This window comes from Salmo salar, unplaced genomic scaffold (assembly GCF_965601325.2).
Source record: "Salmo salar unplaced genomic scaffold, fSalSal1 ptg000648l, whole genome shotgun sequence".
NCBI classification, from domain to species: domain Eukaryota; kingdom Metazoa; phylum Chordata; class Actinopteri; order Salmoniformes; family Salmonidae; genus Salmo; species Salmo salar.
The window spans coordinates 24601-45771 of record NW_027675452.1 but is presented as its reverse complement, the minus strand read 5'-3'; the positions used below and the strand labels follow the sequence as shown (position 1 = coordinate 45771).

The 21171-nt window shown below is 43.9% G+C and overlaps 2 protein-coding genes across 2 annotated transcripts; one reads left to right on the top strand and one right to left on the bottom strand.

The window, feature by feature from the left end:
* The first annotated feature begins 144 nt into the window (after positions 1-144).
* Positions 145-14261, top strand: LOC145850432 (uncharacterized). The gene is made up of 8 exons (XM_082972324.1): positions 145-213; positions 1530-1674; positions 2616-3073; positions 8446-8609; positions 9129-9316; positions 10969-11029; positions 11269-11563; positions 11764-14261. The coding sequence occupies exons 1-8, from the start codon at positions 145-147 to the stop codon at positions 12667-12669; spliced, it is 2286 nt and encodes a 761-aa protein (XP_082828450.1). The 3' UTR covers positions 12670-14261.
* LOC145877045 (uncharacterized) lies at positions 13718-19048 on the bottom strand. Its single transcript, XM_082972341.1, has 4 exons — positions 18576-19048; positions 16725-18454; positions 16033-16444; positions 13718-15295 (listed from the first exon to the last, which is right to left on the bottom strand). The coding sequence occupies exons 1-4, from the start codon at positions 18766-18768 to the stop codon at positions 14652-14654; spliced, it is 2979 nt and encodes a 992-aa protein (XP_082828467.1). The 5' UTR covers positions 18769-19048; the 3' UTR covers positions 13718-14651.
* Positions 19049-21171: the final 2123 nt, after the last annotated feature.

Here is a 21171-nt window from a genome sequence, read left to right as displayed (position 1 = left end):
GGCTATGAATGAAAGTTGAAAATAAGTAATTTATAGACGTCTATGTTTTGGCCAAATCAAGGCTTCTCTAGACCGGACAAAATCTGGACCAAAGAAAGATGTCTATGAATGGTTCAGATTTGTTCCAGACCGGACCAAAAACCAATGTCCGTGGAACTGAAGGCCGGTCCGGGAACAGCACCAAAAAAAGACATCCAGAAGGTGTCGACGTCGGTCCGTGCTTACTGGGGTGTAGCCTACAGTGTTGCCTAAAATGTAATGTTATGAATGCCCATCTATGTGGTAAGCCAATCATTTGTAAAACATCAAAAAGTCCGGACAGGACCAAAAAAAGATGTCCAAAATGTGTCGGTTTGTGCTTACTGGGGTGTAGCCCACCATGACGGCCTGCAATGGAATTTTATGAATGCCCTTCGATGTGGTAGGCCCACCGTTTTGTAAAACAGGCCATTGCGTTGGCTTTATTAGTCCTGTTTCCTGTGACTAATACATTTGGCTATTTAAACTCTGAATATCAGCTACCCAACTTTATCAGGAGTTTTAGGAGCCTATTGCAATGTGTTTACACAGCGAGAAATGCAGAAGTATTTTATTTTTCGCTATGATCAGCTTGTCAAAAATGTACAGATACAAACTTGAAACCACTGATCATGACAATGGGATGAAACTCCTGGACAACGGTTGTGATTGTCCATTCCATATTGTCCATTTTACATTGACCTGTCCTGTTTTTAGGATATGTTGTTTGTTAACATGACAGTGCATTTTGTATTTGATTGAGCTCTATTTGGGTTAGGCTATTTGATCGGAGAAACCTGTATGATGTGAAAAGTTGTGGGGGTGATCATGGGGCTGGAGATGGGAGATGTCTGGTGAGAGAATGGCAGATTGAGGTTGCCTTAGTTACAGTAGTACAGGAAGTGTCTATGCTGAAGCAGGGAAGAGAGTGGTAGAGGAACATGGGGGGATTCCTGTGAATCGGCAGAGATCAAGAGACCGTGATGGGAAGAAAATTTGCTTGTAAGGTTGGCTTTTTAGCATTTATAGCGGTGGTTGTCAATTGTACTACAGAAATGAATTGAAAGTCACAGAAAATAGAGATTGTGGTGGCAGTGGTAGAGAAGTACTTGGGATTGCGAGGATGTACTGCAGAACAGCTGCAGGGGGAGAGCTAGGGTTATGTCTTCTCAACACATTGGTTTAGAGTTGGACTAGATAGGGTTCAATAGTGGAATGGGTGGCAATTTCCCTTTTTCCCAATATTGTATTATTGTATCAAAGAATGTAATGTAGGTAGGCCGTGAATGGCGTCACACACCACTACAGTAGATGGCGGTGTATGCACCTTAAAGTTGGATGCAATCCGACAACCAATCCCAAAGAAGAAGAAGAAGACGAAGAAGAACTAAAACAGGAAGTGAATAGCTAGATCGTTGGTTTATTTTCCTCGTTGACATGTGGCTCTACAGACCCTAAAATTCCCAAATTACAGATGGAGTTGAATACGTTTCTTACGCAGCGATTAATAGCGGCTGCTGTGGAGATATCGTCTGTCTTTGAAAAAAAAGATAGTCGAGTACCAGGTAGAAATCTCCCGTTCGAAGGAGGAGAACAAACGTCTACAGAGGCTGTTGGATTTGGTTTTCCACCCGGAAATCAAGTTACATCGAGCAGGTTTGTAATAATAGTTACTGTGGGAAAATAATTATTCTCATTTAGTCATTCACACACACAGTTAGACTGCAGTATATTAACCCGTCTGTCTCCACACCCGGGGGACCCAAACAAGCATGTTTCCTGTAGTAACCTTGCAAAATCACCACTTCCATAAATATAGTTTTTTTTATTTTGGTGTTTTTTTATTCTATTAAATACATTGGAATGGTTAGGGTTCAATGTGAGTGAACCCTGCTGTGAGAGTCTATAGGACTGTATACATCTTTAAAATCTAAAAGCCTTTTATTGACCTGACAGTATCTCTATTCTAGCCACAGTGAGTCTGGGTTCTGTACTAACTCTCCACTCAGTCTCATCTGTTTAACTCAGTATGGAAATTATTTCACATAGTATTTCAACCCAGGTCTGAAGATCACACAGATCACTAGCCAGAGGGAACAACAAGCATCGTGTGTGTGTGTGTGTGTGTGTGTGTGTGTGTGTGTGTGTGTGTGTGTGTGTGTGTGTGTGTGTGTGTGTGTGTGTGTGTGTGTGTGTGTGTGTGTGTGTGCATGCGCCTCAGCAGGGTGATAGAAACATCCTTTTTCCAGGGATACAGTATCTTCAACCTATCACCCCCATTTCTTTTTTTTTATTCTCGTGTATTACATTTTATATGACCAGTATAACTGCATCAGAGGAGGCTGGTGGGAGGAGTTTTAGGAGGATGGGCTTATTGTAATGGCTGGAATGGAATAAATGGAACAGTATTAATCATATAGAATCCACGTTGGACTCAGTTCCGTTGATTGCTCCTATAGCACCTCACACCAGCCTCTGAACTGCATTGTTAAGGAAGAGCTTGCAGTCAGGCGTTTCGCGGTACTGTTTACACCTGCTGTATCCTGCTGTACGTGAATAAACTCTGATTTGATTTGTTTTCCTTTTCTTCCCTCCAGACTCCCAGCAGCTCTCTCTTCCGGTCTCCGAAGAGGCCGTTCCCCCTGAGCAGCAGCACTGTGAGGAGGAGAGTAGCCCCAGTCTGGGGCAGGAGGACCCAGAGCCCACACAGATTAAAGGGGAACAGGAGGACCTCAGGACCAGTCAAGAGGAAGAGCAGCCTCAAGGGCTGGAACCTGATACCAAAGACCTCTTGATCCCTGCCTGTGTGAAAAGTGACTATGAACAGGACCCATCTCTGCCCTCACATCTTGACCAAACCTTGGAGAACAGAGAGAGAGACTCTCAACCCACCAACACAACTGAACAGATCAAAACAGAACCTGATGGAGAGGACTACAGAGTATCAGAACCAACCAGGGACTCTCAGCTCCTCTCTGCAGTAAATCCAGAATGTTCTGCAGCTCAGAGTGAAAATGGTAAAGTTCATCAGAGTCCCAGCACTTCTTCAGAACAAGTAAGATTATATTTAATTTAATGTATTAGTAAACATGTAGAACAGCACAAAAAGGCAGCATTTAATTGTAGAGAAAACAGCCAAGTGATTACATGAGATTTTGAAAGCAATTTCCTTACAGAAAATGAATACAAAAAAAAAAATATGAACATGAATATATACATTTTAAAGTACATTTTAAATATAAAGTATATGGACAATTCCAGCGTTATGGACATTACATTTGCAAGCAAAATCCCAAGCAAAATCTCAACCAAATAGAATGTGTGTCTATAGTACTCCTTGGGTGAACCCAAAACAGCACACTTCTAAATACTGTCAAGTTGGAGAAAGTCATTAAATGTATGTCAAACAAAAATCAATGATTGCAAAGTGAAACAAACCATACAACTCTATGCACAAGGACTACTTTTGTAGATGCAAATTCTGGTATCAGAATGACGGCACCAACGGCACAAACCGTCATTCTGTTACCAAACGTTTTATCTGTACTGGTCTTCCAGTAAATGTGTTTTTGTAAAACATTCTGTGGAAATTGTTCAAGGTTGTCCTTGTGCATACAGTAGTTGTATGGTTTGTTTAACCTTGCAATCATTGTTTTTTGTTTGACATGCACTATATATACAAAGTATGTGGACACCCCTTTAAATTAGTGGCTTCGGCTATTTCAGCTAAACCCGTTGCTGACAGGTGTGTAAAATCGAGCACACTGCCATGCAATCTCCATAGACAAACATTGGCAGTAGAATGGCCTTACTGAAGAGCTTAGTGACTTTCAACGTGGCGCCGTCATAGGATGCCACATTTACAACAAGTCAGTTGGTCAAATTTGTGCCCTGCTACAGCTGCCCGGTCAACTGTAAGTGCTGTTATTGTGAAGTGGAAACGTCAAGGAGTAACAACGGCTCAGCCGCGAAGTGGTAGGCCACACAAGTTCACAGAGCAGGACCGCCAAGTGCTGAAGCGCGTAGAGCTTAAAAATCATCTGTCCTCGGTTGCAACACTCACTACCAAGTTCCAAACTGCCTCTGGAAGCAACGTCAGCACAATTAACTGTTCGTCGGAGCTTCATTTAAATGAGTCTCCACGGCCGAGCAGCTGCACACAAGCCTAAGATCACCATGTGGTGTAAAGTTCGCCACCATTGGACTCTGGAGCAGTGGAAACACGTTCTCTGGAGTGATGAATCACGCCTCACCATCTGGAAGTCCGATGGACAAATCTGGGTTTGACGGATGACCGGAGAACGCTACCTGTCCGAATGCATAGTGCCAACTGTAAAGTTTGCTGAAGGAAGAATAATGGTCTGGGGCTGTTTTTCATGGTTCAGGCTAGGCCCCTTAGTTCCAGAGAAGGGAAATCTTAATGCTACAGCATACATTGACATTCTAGACGATTCTGTGCTTCCAACTTTGTGGAAACAGTTTGGGAAAGGCCCTTTCCTGTTTCAACATGACAATACCCCCGTGCACAAAGCGAAGTCCATACAGAAATGGTTTGTCGAGATTGGCGTGGAAGAACTTGACTGGCCTGCACAGAGCCCTGACCTCAACCCCATCAAACACCTTTTGGATGAAATGGAATGCCGACTGCAAGCCAGGCCTAATCTCCCAATATCAGTGCCCGACCTCACTCATGCTCTTGTGGCTGAATGGAAGCAAGTCCCTGCGGGCAATGTTCCAACATCTAGTGGAAAGCCTTCCCAGAAGAGTGGAGGCTGTTATAGCAGAAAAGGGGGGGACCAACTCCATATTAATGCTCAGGATTTTGGAATGAGATGTTTGACGAGCAGGTGTCCACATACTTCTGGTCATGTAGTGTACATTTTAATGTGAAAAATCTGAGTCTCATTCCCACGGAATGGCCCACGTACAGTGCATTGGTAAAGAATTCATACCCCTTTTTCCACATTTTGTTACGTTACAGCCTTATTCTAAAATGGATTAAATAGTTTTTTCCCCCCTCATCAATCAATACACAATACCCCATAATGACAAAGCAAAAGCAGGTTTTTATAAATTTGCACATTCACATATACACAAGTATTCAGTCCTTTTACGCAGTACTTTGTTGAAGCACCTTTGGCAGCGTTTACAACCTCGAGTCTTCTTGGGGATGATGCTACAAGCTTGGCACACCTGTATTTGGGGAGTTTCTCCCATTCTTCTCTGCAGATCCTCTCAAGCTCTGTCGCATTGGATGGGTAGCGTCGCTGTACAGCTATTTTCAGGTCTGTCCTGAGATGTTCAATTCCGGGCTCTGGCTGGGCAACTCAAGGACATTCAGAGACTTGTCCCGAAGCCACTCCTGCGTTGTTGTCCTGTTGGAAGGTGAACCTTCGTCCCAGTCTGAGGTCCTGAGTGCTCTGGACCAAGTTTTCATCAAGGATCTCTCTGTACTTTGCTCTGTTCATCTTTCCTTCAATCTTGACTAGTCTTCCAGTCCCTGCCACCACCATGCGTCACCGTAGGGATGGTGCCAGGTTTCCTCCAGATGTGACGCTTGGCATTCAGGCTAAAGAGTTCAATCTTGGTTTCATCAGACCAGAAAATGTTGTTTCTCATGGTCTGAGAGTCTAGGTGTCTTTTGGCAAACTCCAAGTGGCTGTCATGTGCTTTTTACTGAGGAGTGGCTTCTGTCTGGCCACTCTACCATAAAGACCTGATTGGTGGAGTGCTGTAGAGATGGTTGTCCTTCTGGAAGGTTCTCCCATCTCCACAGAGGAGCTCTGTCAGAGTGACCATCGGGTTCTTTGTCACCTCCCTGACCAAGGCCCTTCTCCCCCGATTGCTCAGTTTGGCCGGGCGGACAGCTCTAGGAAGAGTCTTAGTGGTTCCAAACTTCTTCCATTTAAGAATGATGGAGGCCACTGTGTTCTTGGGAACCTTCAATGCTGCAGAAATGTTTTGGTACCATTCCCCAGATCTCTGCCTCAACGCAATCCTGTCTCTGAGCTCTACGGACAATTCCTTCGACCTCATGGCTTGGTTTTTGCTCTGACAATTTCGAGTCTCATAGCAAAGGGTCTGAATACTTATGTAAATAAGGTATGTTTCTTTTTTTTTATACATTTGCTAAAATTTCTAAACCTGTTTTTGCTTTGTCATTATGGGGTATTGTGTGTAGATTGATGAGGGGGAAAAAGTATTTTACAAATTTTAGAATAAGGCTGTAATGTTAAAAAAAGGGGGAAAATTCAAGGGGTCAGAATTTATTTATAGATTTTTTTTTTAACCTTTTTTTTTAACTAGGCAAGTCAGTTAAGAACAAATTCTTATTTTCAATAACGGCCTAGGAATAGTGGGTTAACTGCCAGAACGACAGATTTGTACCTTGTCAGCGCGGGGATTTGAACTTTCGATTACTAGCCCAACGCTCTAACCACTAGGCTACCCTGCCACCCTCTTTCCGAATGCACTGTACATTGTTTAACATGATAACTCTACGAACATATCTACGTTCCAAAATGGGATCTCTGCTGTCCGTGAGTTTTCATATTACATTAATCTTTCCTTTTTGTTTCCCCCTTAGGATTCTAGTAATGTGGAATCAAATAAAGCATCTAATTTCTGTAACTGGAGTGACGAAAACATCTCAGTTACAGACAGCAACTCTTCAGACAGTAGCTCCTGCACTAAAGAAGACTCTGAGGCACGTAAACCAGCAAAGAGAACATGCCATTCTAGTGGTGTGCTGAATGAACCATCTGATTTGTCTAACTTATGTGATGAAAACAACCCGGGGACTGAGATCAGCCCTTCAGACGGCAACAAAGACATGAACATCCAAACAGACTCTGGGTCTCATAATCCAGCTAAGAGGATATGTCAGAGGGTGCATAGTGTTGCGGTAGCAAGACGTGGGAGTGGAGAGATGGCCTCCTGTTCCCATCCCAAAGTGCCAGGATCCACTCCAGATTACACCCACTGCATGCACTGTCAAGGTCTGTACATTCAAAAGTCACTATGGAAGCATGTCAGATACTGCCCTCTGAACCCCAATGCTGAAGAACCAAAACCTGGACAAAAGATGAGGATTCAGTCAGCAATGCCGTTTAAGTTGTGTCCTCAACCCGATTACGTCAGCACAGGTCTTTGGAAGATAGTTTGTGGTATGAACTCAAATGTCACACCTTGTAGGTCAGGCTAGCTCTCCAAGTGGATGGTTTGTTACACCTTGTAGGTCAGGCTAGCTCTCCAAGTGGATGGTTTGTTACACCTTGTAGGTCAGGCTAGCTCTCCAAGTGGATGGTTTGTTACACCTTGTAGGTCAGGCTAGCTCTCCAAGTGGATGGTTTGTTACACCTTGTAGGTCAGGCTAGCTCTCCAAGTGGATGGTTTGTTACACCTTGTAGGTCAGGCTAGCTCTCCAAGTGGATGGTTTGTTACACCTTGTAGGTCAGGCTAGCTCTCCAAGTGGATGGTTTGTTATACCTTGTAGGTCAGGCTAGCTCTCCAAGTGGATGGTTTGTTATACCTTGTATATACCTAATAATATTGGATTTTTTATACAGGTAATTTGCCTGGAAATGGTCATGTTTATTTAACCTATTCATTTTTTCTGTCTTTCTCTGGTTGTTTCAGCTGCAAAATCGTCAACTCCTGTTGAGCCAAAAAGTGAAATCTAAAGATGTTACAGTAGTGTAAAAGAAGCGATGTGATTTGCATTGTGAAATGATTTTCCATTCTTTGCTGCCGTTTTTGCAATCTTTTAAGCAACCCAAACTTTAATGCTGTGGCCTGGCAATTTTTATCTTTACCTGATCCTTTCTAGCACGGTTCCAGCTACTATGGCTTGGCTTGGCTTGGTTTGGCTTGGTTTGGCTTGGTTTGGTTTGGCTTGGTTATTTTGGCTTGGTTTGGCTTGGTTTGGTTTGGTTATTTTGGTTTGGCTTGGCTTGGTTTGGTTATTTTGGCTTGGTTTGGCTTGGTTTGGTTATTTTGGTTTGGCTTGGTTTGGTTTGGTTATTTTGGTTTGGTTTGGTTTGGTTATTTTGGCTTGGTTTGGCTTGGTTTGGTTATTTTGGTTTGGTTTGGCTTGGCTTGGTTTGGTTATTTTGGCTTGGTTTGGCTTGGTTTGGTTTGGCTTGGTTATTTTGGCTTGGTTTGGTTATTTTGGCTTGGTTTGGCTTGGTTTGGTTTGGCTTGGTAGTGTGAAAAGGGTCAAAAGATTGTCTGAATCAAAAGGTTGGGATTCTATCCAATCAGTGTGCGCTTTGACATAGAAGGTCATTTCAGATTGAGCCAACAAATGCAGAGTTTACCATGAATGTGGTGTCCGGGACCGTGGGGACATTGTCTTTAAAAGGTGCATAACCAGGCGAACGGATTCAATCCTGGTCCTAAATGTGGGTGTTCCTCTTCCCCCACCAGGACTACTACCAGAGGCTGGAGCAGCTGCAGAGAACCCATCTGAGGAACATGGCTGAGCTGGAGAAGATGTATATCTGTAAAAGGTCAAAGGTCAACAAGAAGGACGATGAGGAGCACAAGTGTTTGGAGAGAGAGGGCAGAGACATACAGGATCTCCAGCCCAGGTCTGATATCATGGCTTTTAGTACTGTACCTTTTGAAATGGAATTTAGTTTTTAGTTAAGTAGTTGTAGGCTATGTAACCTTGTGCTACCTTTTTACAAGACAGGGGAAAATGAAGTGTTTATTATACTGAACCAAAATATAAATGCAACATGTAATGTGTTGATTCCATGTTTCATGAGCTGAGGGCTATGCCTTCCCAGGCCCACCCATGGCTGTGCCCCTGCCCAGTCATGTGAAATCCATAGATTAGCGCCTAATGAATTTATTTCACTTGACTGATTTCCTTATATGAACTGTTATTCAGTAAAATCTTTGAAATTGTTGCATTTATATTTTTGTCCAGAGTAGTATTTGGGGGAACAAAAACATCAGTGTTTGTTTTGTTGTGCTTTTGAAAACGGTATTTTAGTGTTTCACATCATAAGGAGGGCTTTAACCGTGATGCGCTTGATACTTTTTCCATGGTAGCAACAATGAAAGCTCATCTTAAATGGTACTCAATCTCTCCTATCTCTCAGTGTCGCGTCGGAAAGCCAGAGCTCTGGCTCTATGCCAGTGAGGCGACTGCAGAGAATCCTTTCAGACGAGGAGCTTAATAACTTCCACGAGGAGACGTCCAGTGACGTGTCTGACCAATCAGGAGACGGTGTTGGTGGAGACGGAGGAGAGGAGGATAACCATTATGAACTGCTGCTGGAAGAGAGAGGTCAGTGGGAAAAAGAGCCATAAACAGCATGTCATAAATATGTCCCCTGCTGTAACATAATATGCTAATCTTCTCCTACCGTTGTCAATATTTTTGTAAATAATTCAGCAAAACGTTCACTAAATGGAAATACAGTAAGTTTCTGACTTTATTGTGAAATCCTGGTCACGTTTAAAAAATAAATGTATGTACTGTGTATAAACAGTGCCTTCAGAAAGCATTCAAATCCCTTGACTCATTCCATATTTTGCTGTGTTACAGCCTGAATTCAAAATTGATTAAATAAAAAAAATCTTCACCCATCTACACACAATACCCCATAATGACAAAGTGAAAACATGTTTTTATAATATTTTCTTTTTACATTTATTGGAAATTAAATACAGAAATACAGTATCTCATTTAAATAAGTATTCACACCCCTGAGTCAATACATGTTAGAATCCCCTTTGCCAGCGGTCACACCTGTAAGTCTCTAAGAACTTTGCACACCTGGATTGTATAATGTCTTCTTGGTAAGCAACTCCAGTGTAGATTTGGTGTTGTGTTTTCGGTTATTGTCCTGCTGAAAGGTGAATTCATCTCCCAGTGTCTGGTGGAAAGCAGACTGAACCAGGTTTTCCACTAGGATTTTCCTGCGCTTATCTTCCTGTGCTTATTTCATTTATTTTTTTTTATCCTGAAAAACTTCCAATCCTTAATGATTACAAGCATACCCATAACATAATGCAGTCACCACTAGGCTTGAAAATATGGAGCAAAAAATATATGTGTTGTATTTGCCCCAAACATAAGACTTGTTGCAAACAGGATGCATGTTTTGGAATATTTTTTATTCTGTACAGGCTTCCTTCTTTTCACTCTGTCAATTAGGTTAGTATTGTGGAGTAACTACAATGCTGTTGATCCATCCTCAGTTATCTCCTATTACAGCCATTCATCTCTGTAACTGTTTTAAAGTCACCATTGGCCTCATGGTGAAATCCCTGAGAGGTTTCCATCCTCTCCGGCAACTGAGTTAGGAAGGACACCTGTATCGTTGTAGTGACTGGGTGTATTGATACAACATCCAAAGTGTTATTAATAACTTCACCATGCTTAAAGGATATTCAATGTCTGGTTTTGAATTTTTACCCATCTACCAATAGGTGCCCTTCTTTGTGAGGCATTGGGAAACTTCTCTGGTCTTTGTGGTTGAATCTGTGTTTAAAATTCACTGCTCGACTGTGGGACCTTACAGATAACTGTATGTGTGGGGTACAGAGATGATTAGTACCCCACACATCGCAGACAGTGAGTCCATGGAACTTATGTGAATTGTTAAGCACTCCTGAACTTATTTATGCATGCCATAACAAAGGGGTTGAATATTTATTGACTCAAGACATTTCTGCTTTTCATTTTAATGAATTAGTAAAAAATGTGAAAAAAACATAATTCCACTTTGACATTATGGGGTATTGTGTGTAGAACAGTGTCAAAAAAAAGCTGAACTCAATTTTAAATTCAGGCTGTTACACAAACAAAATGTGGAATAAGTAAAGGGGCGTGAATACTTTCTGAAGGCATTGTAGGTCTACACAAAATCACTCAATCCATCCATCAAGGTCACATTTTTAATAGTTCACTATTTTGTCTCTTTCTGATTGTAGATGACAGCCACAGCCCCAGGGCCTGGAGCAGGAAGGACAAACCCCTCAGGAACAGTCTCAGGTAAAGAGAGAGAATGTGACTTCCTCTGTGGTACTTTATACATTAAATTGTTTTTAACTGTATGAATTATTTTTTCAAAAATAATCAATGTGCTCAACTCTTATCCTCTTGCGTAAATACATGAAAGGGTGCTTGGAGCCAAAGGTCAATCACATCAAAAAATGAAACAAGGCATCAAAGCATTCACTAGAAGATATACGTTGCAATTGAAGCTTTGTTTTACTATTGTTCCCCCACAGGGACAGTCAGTCCTGCTGTCCAGAGAGTATGACCACCACCACCACCACCACCGCCCATAAGCAGCCATCCTCTACTTCACCATCTAGGAGCCAGCTCCAGATCCAGCTCCAGCTGAGAGGCTGCTGCCCCAAGAGCCAGGGCAGAAACCAGGGAGGAAACCTGAGCAAGACAGGGAGGAGAACCAGAGGAGAGAGCTATAGGGGGGATAGAGGTCCTGATAACTCCAGGGGGACTGTGACCGTCCCCAAGCCGTTCAGGATGATGATGAGGGAGGAGGAGAAGAAGAGGAGGAAGGTGAGGAGGTTTTGTTTAGTTGTATTGTTCCCTAAAGAGTCTTGAATTAATAATGTAACATAGCATTCCATAGGGAATGTACTGCGTGTCATAAATACACTATATGTATGCCAGACGTGCTGAGCAAATGTCCCTCTGGGTGTTTGGGTTAAAAGTACTATATACAACTAATGTAATATTGATGTATTATTGTTATTAAGGTCAGGACGCGTTCGGAGGTGGAGCTGGAGAACTTGCTGCTGCGCCGGGAGCTGGACGAGCTGAGGGAGTGCGGCATGAAGTTCAGGGCCTCGCCGGCGCCCGCCCACACTCGCCTGCCGCTCTACGATGTCATCAGCTGCCGCCTCAGCCAGCGACCCGGTTACAATCCCGGTAACCACGGAGTTAACTTTAGTAATTATCGGTATGTCTCGGTCAGCGGTGGCAACCAACGGGCCTCCTCCTGCTCACCCCAGAGACCGTTCAGCTTCCTGGAGAGAGAGAGGAGGAAGAGGGAGCAGAGGATTGAAGTGGAACTGGAGAACCTGGTGGCCAAAGAGAGGAGGGCATTCAAGGCCAGGCCGGTGCCCAGGTCTGTGTACTACAGCCACAGCGCCACCCACAGGCAGCAGAGCAAAGTGCAACAGCAGCTGACGAGTCAGAAGATGAAACTGAAGAATATGACCCACCAACACAGCACGCAATCTACACCAGGCTTGCGGGCCGAGGGTCCAGGAGAGAAGAGGGGGGACACAGAGGGGGGAGAGGACCAGGGCCTAATGCTTGTGGAGAAAGAGAAGAGTTTTCGCCTAAAAAAGGAGGGACTCCCGTCCTACAACAGCAATAGCTACTGGAGGTCTCAGAGCCGGAGCAGGCGTCCGTCAATCAAGATGGGGACGGGGGGACCTAGGAAGCAGCTTGAGCTCCAGATTGACATGGCGTCGGAGAGGAGGAAGGGGAAGGAGAGAGAGAGGGAGTTGTCTTACATCGACCCACTCTGCACCCCTGGCAGCCCCTACCTCTGTTCGTCTCTCGTCAGTCAGGAGGACCTCCCTATCCCAGCCAGCAAAACAGACTACATCAGCGTGTGTAAAAGCCGTGATCAAGTCGTCGAAAGTGTTCTGTAAAGGGTTCATTCACTCTGGTCAAAGTCAAGACCTGTATCAAGTGTTCTGTAAAGGGTTCATTCATTTTGGTCAAAGTCAAGACCTGTATCAAGTGTTCTGTGAAGGGTTCATTCATTTTGGTCTAAGTTAAGACCTGTATCATCTACCACTAAACATGTTAACTCCTGTCTCTCTGTGGAATAAGTCAAGTGGTATAAATGCCTTCAGAAAGCATTTATACCACTTGACTTATTCCACATTTTGTTGTGTAACATCCTGGATTAAATGTTTTTCCCCACCCATCTACACACAATACCCCATAATGACAAAGTGGAAACATGTTTTTAGAAATATTTGCACATTTATTGAAAATGAAATATCTAATCTAATTTGTAAAATAAAAACTAAAAAACGAATTCCACTTTGACATGATGAGATATTGTGTGTAGGTCAGTGACAAATCTCAATTGAATCTATTTTAAATTCAGGCTGTAACACAAAATGTGGAAAAACGTAAAGGGGTGCGAATACCTTCTGAAGGCTCTGTCTCTATTAATGTAACAGAGTTGAGTTAATACATGACAGATCATTATATGACAGTGGTTTCATACATAAACTAGATGTTTTGGAGATATGAGACTGTATTTGTGTGTTATAATAATGGTACTAATCATGTTTCGATAAACTGTCTTGAATTTCCATTTTTGAATGAAGCCCTTGTTTTGATTGTGGCAATGTCTTTTTCCACTATTCTCAGGTGTATGACAATGCATCCACGAGAAAACAAACCATTCTAAAACACACAAAAGTAGTCTGTCTGTTGTGGAAAGTAAAACGAATCAATTTAGGGTAACATTGGCACATATTGTAAGGCTATCTCCCTAATTCGACACCAAATGAAGTTGTCGAGTAATGTGACATACACCAGACATTAAATTGGGATGTATGATATATATATTGGTATCTCTATAATGGCAAAATGACTGAGTCCTGCCCAATTCTATCATAAAAGTGACCATGTAGGAAGCAGTATTTAGCTATCAATAAAGATTTCACAATGATGATGATGATCATTAATAGTAACTTTAATAAAGCCCAACTGGGGTTGCAAAATTCTGATAGCTTTCCCAAAACTCACAGCTATTCTGGAAATCCTGGATAAAGGATTCTGGATTTCATGCTTAATCCCTTCTGATTCTGTGAATATTTCAACCAGGATTTCTGAAAAACCTGTGAATTTTGCTAACCTTAGCCCAACACTAGGTTGGTCAGCGAGCTAAGGAAAACAGTTTAATGTAGTAGTTGTAGTAAATGGTTTTAGCCAGGTAACATTTCATTGATCATGTCCTTAGAAGCAGACCTGCAACTGGAAAGTCACTGTTTTCAATCCCAAGTCTGAATGGAACAATTCTGGTAGGCTTTTGGGTATCCTCCTGCTGTTGTGTCCTTGAGCAAGACACAGAACCACTAAACTGCTCCAGGGACGCTTCAGTAACTGTCTGTTTCTCAGGGGTTGAAAAACAAGTTTAAAAAAGGGGCCATTTTATGTTGTTTCTGTCTGTAGAAAGATTGTATTCAATATTTAAATAATAAAATGTTTGATTCTTCCATTCTCTTAATGTTGGAGTATAATTTGACTTGCAGTATTTAAGTAATATCTAATTCAATATAAGTGAGGAAGATAATATTGTCCAACCCATTAGTTATCTAACAGCACCCCGACATTCCATGTCTTGAAATATGCATATTGACATTAAAAGTAAACTTACATTGTAAAACTTCTGACAGACAGATTTCTAACTTGGCCCATAACTTCTGAACTTTATAGCACACCCGGAAGGCACCAATTACTGAGTCAAAGAACAATAACATTTTGTTTGGCTAAGGTGTTGGGTTGCCAGTCTCTGGACCTGAGTTTGAGTCCCGGTCAGGGCTGCTGCCCCCTGAATTCCCTGCAGTACTCTGTCTCCGTTTGATTCTGTTATGTACATAGAGTTTAATGCCTAACCGGTTTCTGTGTTTGAGCGCCACAGGTTCTGACTGGAGGCATTTGAGGCAGTCCCTCTTTCCAGGAACTCGGCTACTCTTTCCAGGAACGGCATCATGTGTTTCTCTACTGCTGCTACCTCATCAATGATCCACTTTAATCTCACAGCGTTTCTTCGGGTCGGCTGGGTGCCTGTGCGACGGCTCGGCTGGGTGCCTGTGCGACGGCTCGGCTGGGCGCCTGTGCGACGGCTCGGCTGGGCGCCTGTGCGACGGCTCGGCTGGGCGCCTGTGCGACGGCTCGGCTGGGCGCCTGTGCGACGGGTCGGCTGGGCGCCTGTGCGACGGGTCGGCTGGGCGCCTGTGCGACGGGTCGGCTGGGCGCCTGTGCGACGGGTCGGCTGGGCGCCTGTGCGACGGGTCGGCTGGGCGCCTGTGCGACGGGTCGGCTGGGCGCCTGTGAGACGGGTCGGCTGGGCGCGTGTGCGACGGGTCGGCTGGGCGCGTGTGAGACGGGTCGGCTGGGCGCGTGTGAGACGGGTCGGCTGGGCACGTGTGCGACGGGTCGGCTGGCCGGGTGCAACTGCGACAGGGATCGGCTGGGTGCGTGTGCAACGGGTCGGCTGGCCGGGTGCCTGTGTGACAGGGGTTGGCTGGGGACCTGTTGAGAAAAGATTGCAAAAATAACAGAAAGAAAAGAAAGAATAGGTCAAATAAACATGACCATTTCCAGGCCAATTACCTGTATAAAAAATCCAATATTATTAGGTATATACAAGGTATAACAAACCATCCACTTGGAGAGCTAGCCTGACCTACAAGGTATAACAAACCATCCACTTGGAGAGCTAGCCTGACCTACAAGGTATAACAAACCATCCACTTGGAGAGCTAGCCTGACCTACAAGGTATAACAAACCATCCACTTGGAGAGCTAGCCTGACCTACAAGGTGTAACAAACCATCCACTTGGGGAGCTAGCCTGACCTACAAGGTGTAACAAACCATCCACTTGGAGAGCTAGCCTGACCTACAAGGTGTAACAAACCATCCACTTGGAGAGCTAGCCTGACCTACAAGGTGTAACAAACCATCCACTTGGAGAGCTAGCCTGACCTACAAGGTGTAACAAACCATCCACTTGGAGAGCTAGCCTGACCTACAAGGTGTAACAAACCATCCACTTGGAGAGCTAGCCTGACCTACAAGGTGTGACATTTGAGTTCATACCACAAACTATCTTCCAAAGACCTGTGCTGACGTAATCGGGTTGAGGACACAACTTAAACGGCATTGCTGACTGAATCCTCATCTTTTGTCCAGGTTTTGGTTCTTCAGCATTGGGGTTCAGAGGGCAGTATCTGACATGCTTCCATAGTGACTTTTGAATGTACAGACCTTGACAGTGCATGCAGTGGGTGTAATCTGGAGTGGATCCTGGCACTTTGGGATGGGAACAGGAGGCCATCTCTCCACTCCCACGTCTTGCTACCGCAACACTATGCACCCTCTGACATATCCTCTTAGCTGGATTATGAGACCCAGAGTCTGTTTGGATGTTCATGTCTTTGTTGCCGTCTGAAGGGCTGATCTCAGTCCCCGGGTTGTTTTCATCACATAAGTTAGACAAATCAGATGGTTCATTCAGCACACCACTAGAATGGCATGTTCTCTTTGCTGGTTTACGTGCCTCAGAGTCTTCTTTAGTGCAGGAGCTACTGTCTGAAGAGTTGCTGTCTGTAACTGAGATGTTTTCGTCACTCCAGTTACAGAAATTAGATGCTTTATTTGATTCCACATTACTAGAATCCTAAGGGGGAAACAAAAAGGAAAGATTAATGTAATATGAAAACTCACGGACAGCAGAGATCCCCGTTTTGGAACTTGGATATGGTCATAGAGTTCAGCATTTTAAACAATGTATATCCTTTATATTTAAATTACTTTACATTTATTCATGTTTATATTTTTCAGTATTCATTTTCTGCTATTGCTTTCAAAATCTCATGTAGTCTCTGGAATTAAATGCTGCTTTTTTTTGTGCTGAGTGCCTTTGAACATGTTTAATAATAAATTAAATATAATCTTACTTGTTCTGAAGAAGTGCTGGGACTCTGATGAACTTTACCATTTTCACTCTGAGCTGCAGAACATTCTGGATTTACTGCAGAGATGAGCTGAGAGTCCCTGGTTGGTTCTGATACTCTGCTGTCAGATTCCAGCTGCTGTTCCTCCTGATTCGTCCAGAGTTCCTCTTGTTTTGTGGGCTCTGGGTCCTCCAGACCCAGCCTGGGGCTTCTCTCCTGCTGCTCTGGGGGAACCTCCTCTTTAGAGACAGGGAGAGAGGGCTGCTGGGAGTCTGGAGAGAAGGGAGGGGGAATGGGTCTCTCCATCCCATCAACATGTTCTTCTATGTTTTCTACCTGGGCTTCAGAACAGTCTGGATTTGCTACAGAGTGTGTTGGTTCTGATAGCCCAATGTGAAGCTGCTCTTCCTCCTGCCTGGTCCTGAATTCCTCCCATTTGTCTTTAACCTTTTTGGGCTCTGGATCCTCCTGCTGCAGACTGGGGCTCCTCTCTTGCTGCTCAGGGGGAACCTCCTCTTCAAAGCCAGGGAGTTCTGGAGGGTAGGAAGGTAGAATGGGTCTCTCCAGCACATCAACGTATTCTTCTGTCTTTTCACTCTGAGCTGCAGAACAGTCTGGATTTGCTACAGACGTTGGTTCTAAAACTCTGCAGAGGCTGGTTGGTTCTAAAACTCTGCAGAGGCTGGTTGGTTCTGATACTCTGCAGAGGCTGGTTGGTTCTAAAACTCTGCAAAGGCTGGTTGGTTCTAAAACTCTGCAAAGGCTGATTGGTTCTGATACTCTGCAGAGGCTGGTTGGTTCTAAAACTCTGATTTTAGACTCCAGACCTTGAGGCTGGTCTTCCCCCTGACTGGTCCTGAGGTCCTCCTGTTCCTCTTTAATCTGTGTGGGCTCTGGGTCCTCCTGTCCCAGACTGGGGCTACTCTCCTGCTCACAGTGCTGCTGCTCAGGGGGAACGGCCCCTTCGGAGACAGGAAGAGAGAGCTGCTGGGAGTCTGGAGGGAAGAAAAGGAGAATAAGCATCTCCACTGCCTCATCAACACATACTCTGTTTTCACCCAGAGCTGCAGAACATTCTGGATTTACTGCAGAGATGAGCTGAGAGTCCCTGGTTGGTTCTGATACTCTGCTGTCAGATTCCAGCTGCTGTTCCTCCTGATTCGTCCAGAGTTCCTCTTGTTTTGTGGGCTCTGGGTCCTCCAGACCCAGCCTGGGGCTTCTCTCCTGCTGCTCTGGGGGAACCTCCTCTTTAGAGACAGGGAGAGAGGGCTGCTGGGAGTCTGGAGAGAAGGGAGGGGGAATGGGTCTCTCCATCCCATCAACATGTTCTTCTATGTTTTCTACCTGGGCTTCAGAGAGGAGCTGAGAGTCCCTGGTTGGTTCTGATACTCTGTAGTCCTCTCCATCAGGTTCTGTTTTGATCTGTTCAGTTGTGTTGGTGGGTTGAGAGTCTCTCTCTCTGTTCTCCAAGGTTTGGTCAAGATGTGAGGGCAGAGATGGGTCCTGTTCATAGTCACTTTTCACACAGGCAGGGATCAAGAGGTCTTTGGTATCAGGTTCCAGCCCTTGAGGCTGCTCTTCCTCTTGACTGGTCCTGAGGTCCTCCTGTTCCCCTTTAATCTGTGTGGGCTCTGGGTCCTCCTGCCCCAGACTGGGGCTACTCTCCTCCTCACAGTGCTGCTGCTCAGGGGGAACGGCCTCTTCGGAGACCAGAAGAGAGAGCTGCTGGGAGTCTGGCGGGAGGGGAAAGAAAACCCATAATGATTACATTTGTATAAGTATTTGATCAATAAGTGTTGCCCACAGTAACTATATGATTCGTGCATTTTGAGGTGTCATTATATAATTGCAAACCTTCGCGCTGTAACTTGATTTCGGAGCTGAAAACCAAATCCAACAGGCTCTGTAGACGTTTGTTCTCCTCATTTGAACGGGAGATTTCTTCCTGGTACTCGCCTAAATGTTGTTCAAGTACAACGGATATCTCCATAGCTACCGCTGTTAATCGTTCGGTAAGAAACACATTCAAGAACTGTAATCGTGACATTTTATATTCACGACGTAAACAAACCAAAGCACTAGCCGTTCACGTTCTGCCTCTTCTTCTTCTATATTGTTTTATGGCATTTGGTACACAATTTAAATGGTGTACTATCACCACCTACTGGAAGTAAATATGCCTCCAACTTCAAAACCTTTCTTTCACACGGTGTGACAAATTCGTTTACATTTTATTCCCCAGTATTCGTTAACCTCAGTGGATCGTCCATACGGGGTTGATGGGTTACTGCAGGTAGCTAGCTTTCTACAACATCTAAAAAAGAGCACAGGAAGCGTACTTCTAGTAGGTGACGGAAGTGCAACATTGAAGTTTGGTTCCAAAACACCAAACAATAATAAAAAGAAGAAGCAAAATCATTGGCCACTTTAATAAATAGATCACAAGTCTCTTTAATAATGCCACTTTAATAATGTTTACCTATCTTACATCACTCATCTCATATGTATATACTGTATTTTATACCATCTATTGCATCTTGCCTATGCCGCTCGGTCATCACTCATCCATATATTTATATGTTCTTATTACACCCCTTTACTTAGATTTGTGTGTATAAGGTAGTTGTTGTGGAATTGTTAGATTACTTGTTAGATATTACTGCACTGTCGGAACTAGAAGCACAAGCATTCCTCTACACTCGCAATAACATCTGCGAACCATGTGTATGTGACCAATAACATTTGATTTGATTAAGTGTTGAGGAGGAGCAGTTGAAATTGAAGATCCCCAGTGTCTGTGACGACTGCCGTTTGATGAGACGTAGATCCGGTGGGAAAACGAAGAATGATGTGTCATGCTGAGTTTTGATGCAGAGTCGTCACCAGGAGGGCCGGTCCTTGCCGTTCTGCTGCCATTGGCGAGAACATAAAATGCCGTCTAAAATATGTATTTTGAAGACGTTGAAGTTCAGAATGAAAGGGGAAAATGTATTTTCCAGGACAGTGAAAAGGCATCTTTTCTGGACATTGAAATCAGGCTCATGTTCAAATCAGGCTCATTTTTGGCTATGAATGAAAGTTGAAAATAAGTAATTTATAGACGTCTATGTTTTGGCCAAATCAAGGCTTCTCTAGACCGGACAAAATCTGGACCAAAGAAAGATGTCTATGAATGGTTCAGATTTGTTCCAGACCGGACCAAAAACCAATGTCCGTGGAACTGAAGGCCGGTCCGGGAACAGCACCAAAAAAAGACATCCAGAAGGTGTCGACGTCGGTCCGTGCTTACTGGGGTGTAGCCTACAGTGTTGCCTAAAATGTAATGTTATGAATGCCCATCTATGTGGTAAGCCAATCATTTGTAAAACATCAAAAAGTCCGGACAGGACCAAAAAAAGATGTCCAAAATGTGTCGGTTTGTGCTTACTGGGGTGTAGCCCACCATGACGGCCTGCAATGGAATTTTATGAATGCCCTTCGATGTGGTAGGCCCACCGTTTTGTAAAACAGGCCATTGCGTTGGCTTTATTAGTCCTGTTTCCTGTGACTAATACATTTGGCTATTTAAACTCTGAATATCAGCTACCCAACTTTATCAGGAGTTTTAGGAGCCTATTGCAATGTGTTTACACAGCGAGAAATGCAGAAGTATTTTATTTTTCGCTATGATCAGCTTGTCAAAAATGTACAGATACAAACTTGAAACCACTGATCATGACAATGGGATGAAACTCCTGGACAACGGTTGTGATTGTCCATTCCATATTGTCCATTTTACATTGACCTGTCCTGTTTTTAGGATATGTTGTTTGTTAACATGACAGTGCATTTTGTATTTGATTGAGCTCTATTTGGGTTAGGCTATTTGATCGGAGAAACCTGTATGATGTGAAAAGTTGTGGGGGTGATCATGGGGCTGGAGATGGGAGATGTCTGGTGAGAGAATGGCAGATTGAGGTTGCCTTAGTTACAGTAGTACAGGAAGTGTCTATGCTGAAGCAGGGAAGAGAGTGGTAGAGGAACATGGGGGGATTCCTGTGAATCGGCAGAGATCAAGAGACCGTGATGGGAAGAAAATTTGCTTGTAAGGTTGGCTTTTTAGCATTTATAGCGGTGGTTGTCAATTGTACTGCAGAAATGAATTGAAAGTCACAGAAAATAGAGATTGCTGTGGCAGTGGTAGAGAAGTACTTGGGATTGCGAGGATGTACTGCAGAACAGCTGCAGGGGGAGAGCTAGGGTTATGTCTTCTCAACACATTGGTTTAGAGTTGGACTAGATAGGGTTCAATAGTGGAATGGGTGGCAATTTCCCTTTTTCCCAATATTGTATTATTGTATCAAAGAATGTAATGTAGGTAGGCCGTGAATGGCGTCACACACCACTACAGTAGATGGCGGTGTATGCACCTTAAAGTTGGATGCAATCCGACAACCAATCCCAAAGAAGA

Bases quoted from the DNA above. Each gene is read 5' to 3' on its own strand.
- LOC145850432 (XM_082972324.1), top strand. From the start codon at position 145: ATGTCCGTGGAACTGAAGGCCGGTCCGGGAACAGCACCAAAAAAAGAC. The intron at 1,675-2,615 runs GTTTGTAATAAT...TCTTCCCTCCAG, and splicing joins AATCAAGTTACATCGAGCAG to ACTCCCAGCAGCTCTCTCTT. The intron at 11,564-11,763 runs GTGAGGAGGTTT...ATTGTTATTAAG, and splicing joins AGGAGAAGAAGAGGAGGAAG to GTCAGGACGCGTTCGGAGGT.
- LOC145877045 (XM_082972341.1), bottom strand. From the start codon at position 18,768: ATGTCACGATTACAGTTCTTGAATGTGTTTCTTACCGAACGATTAACA. The intron at 18,455-18,575 runs GTTTGCAATTAT...CCCTCCCGCCAG, and splicing joins AATCAAGTTACAGCGCGAAG to ACTCCCAGCAGCTCTCTCTT. The intron at 16,445-16,724 runs GTAAGATTATAT...TTTCCCCCTTAG, and splicing joins CCAGCACTTCTTCAGAACAA to GATTCTAGTAATGTGGAATC.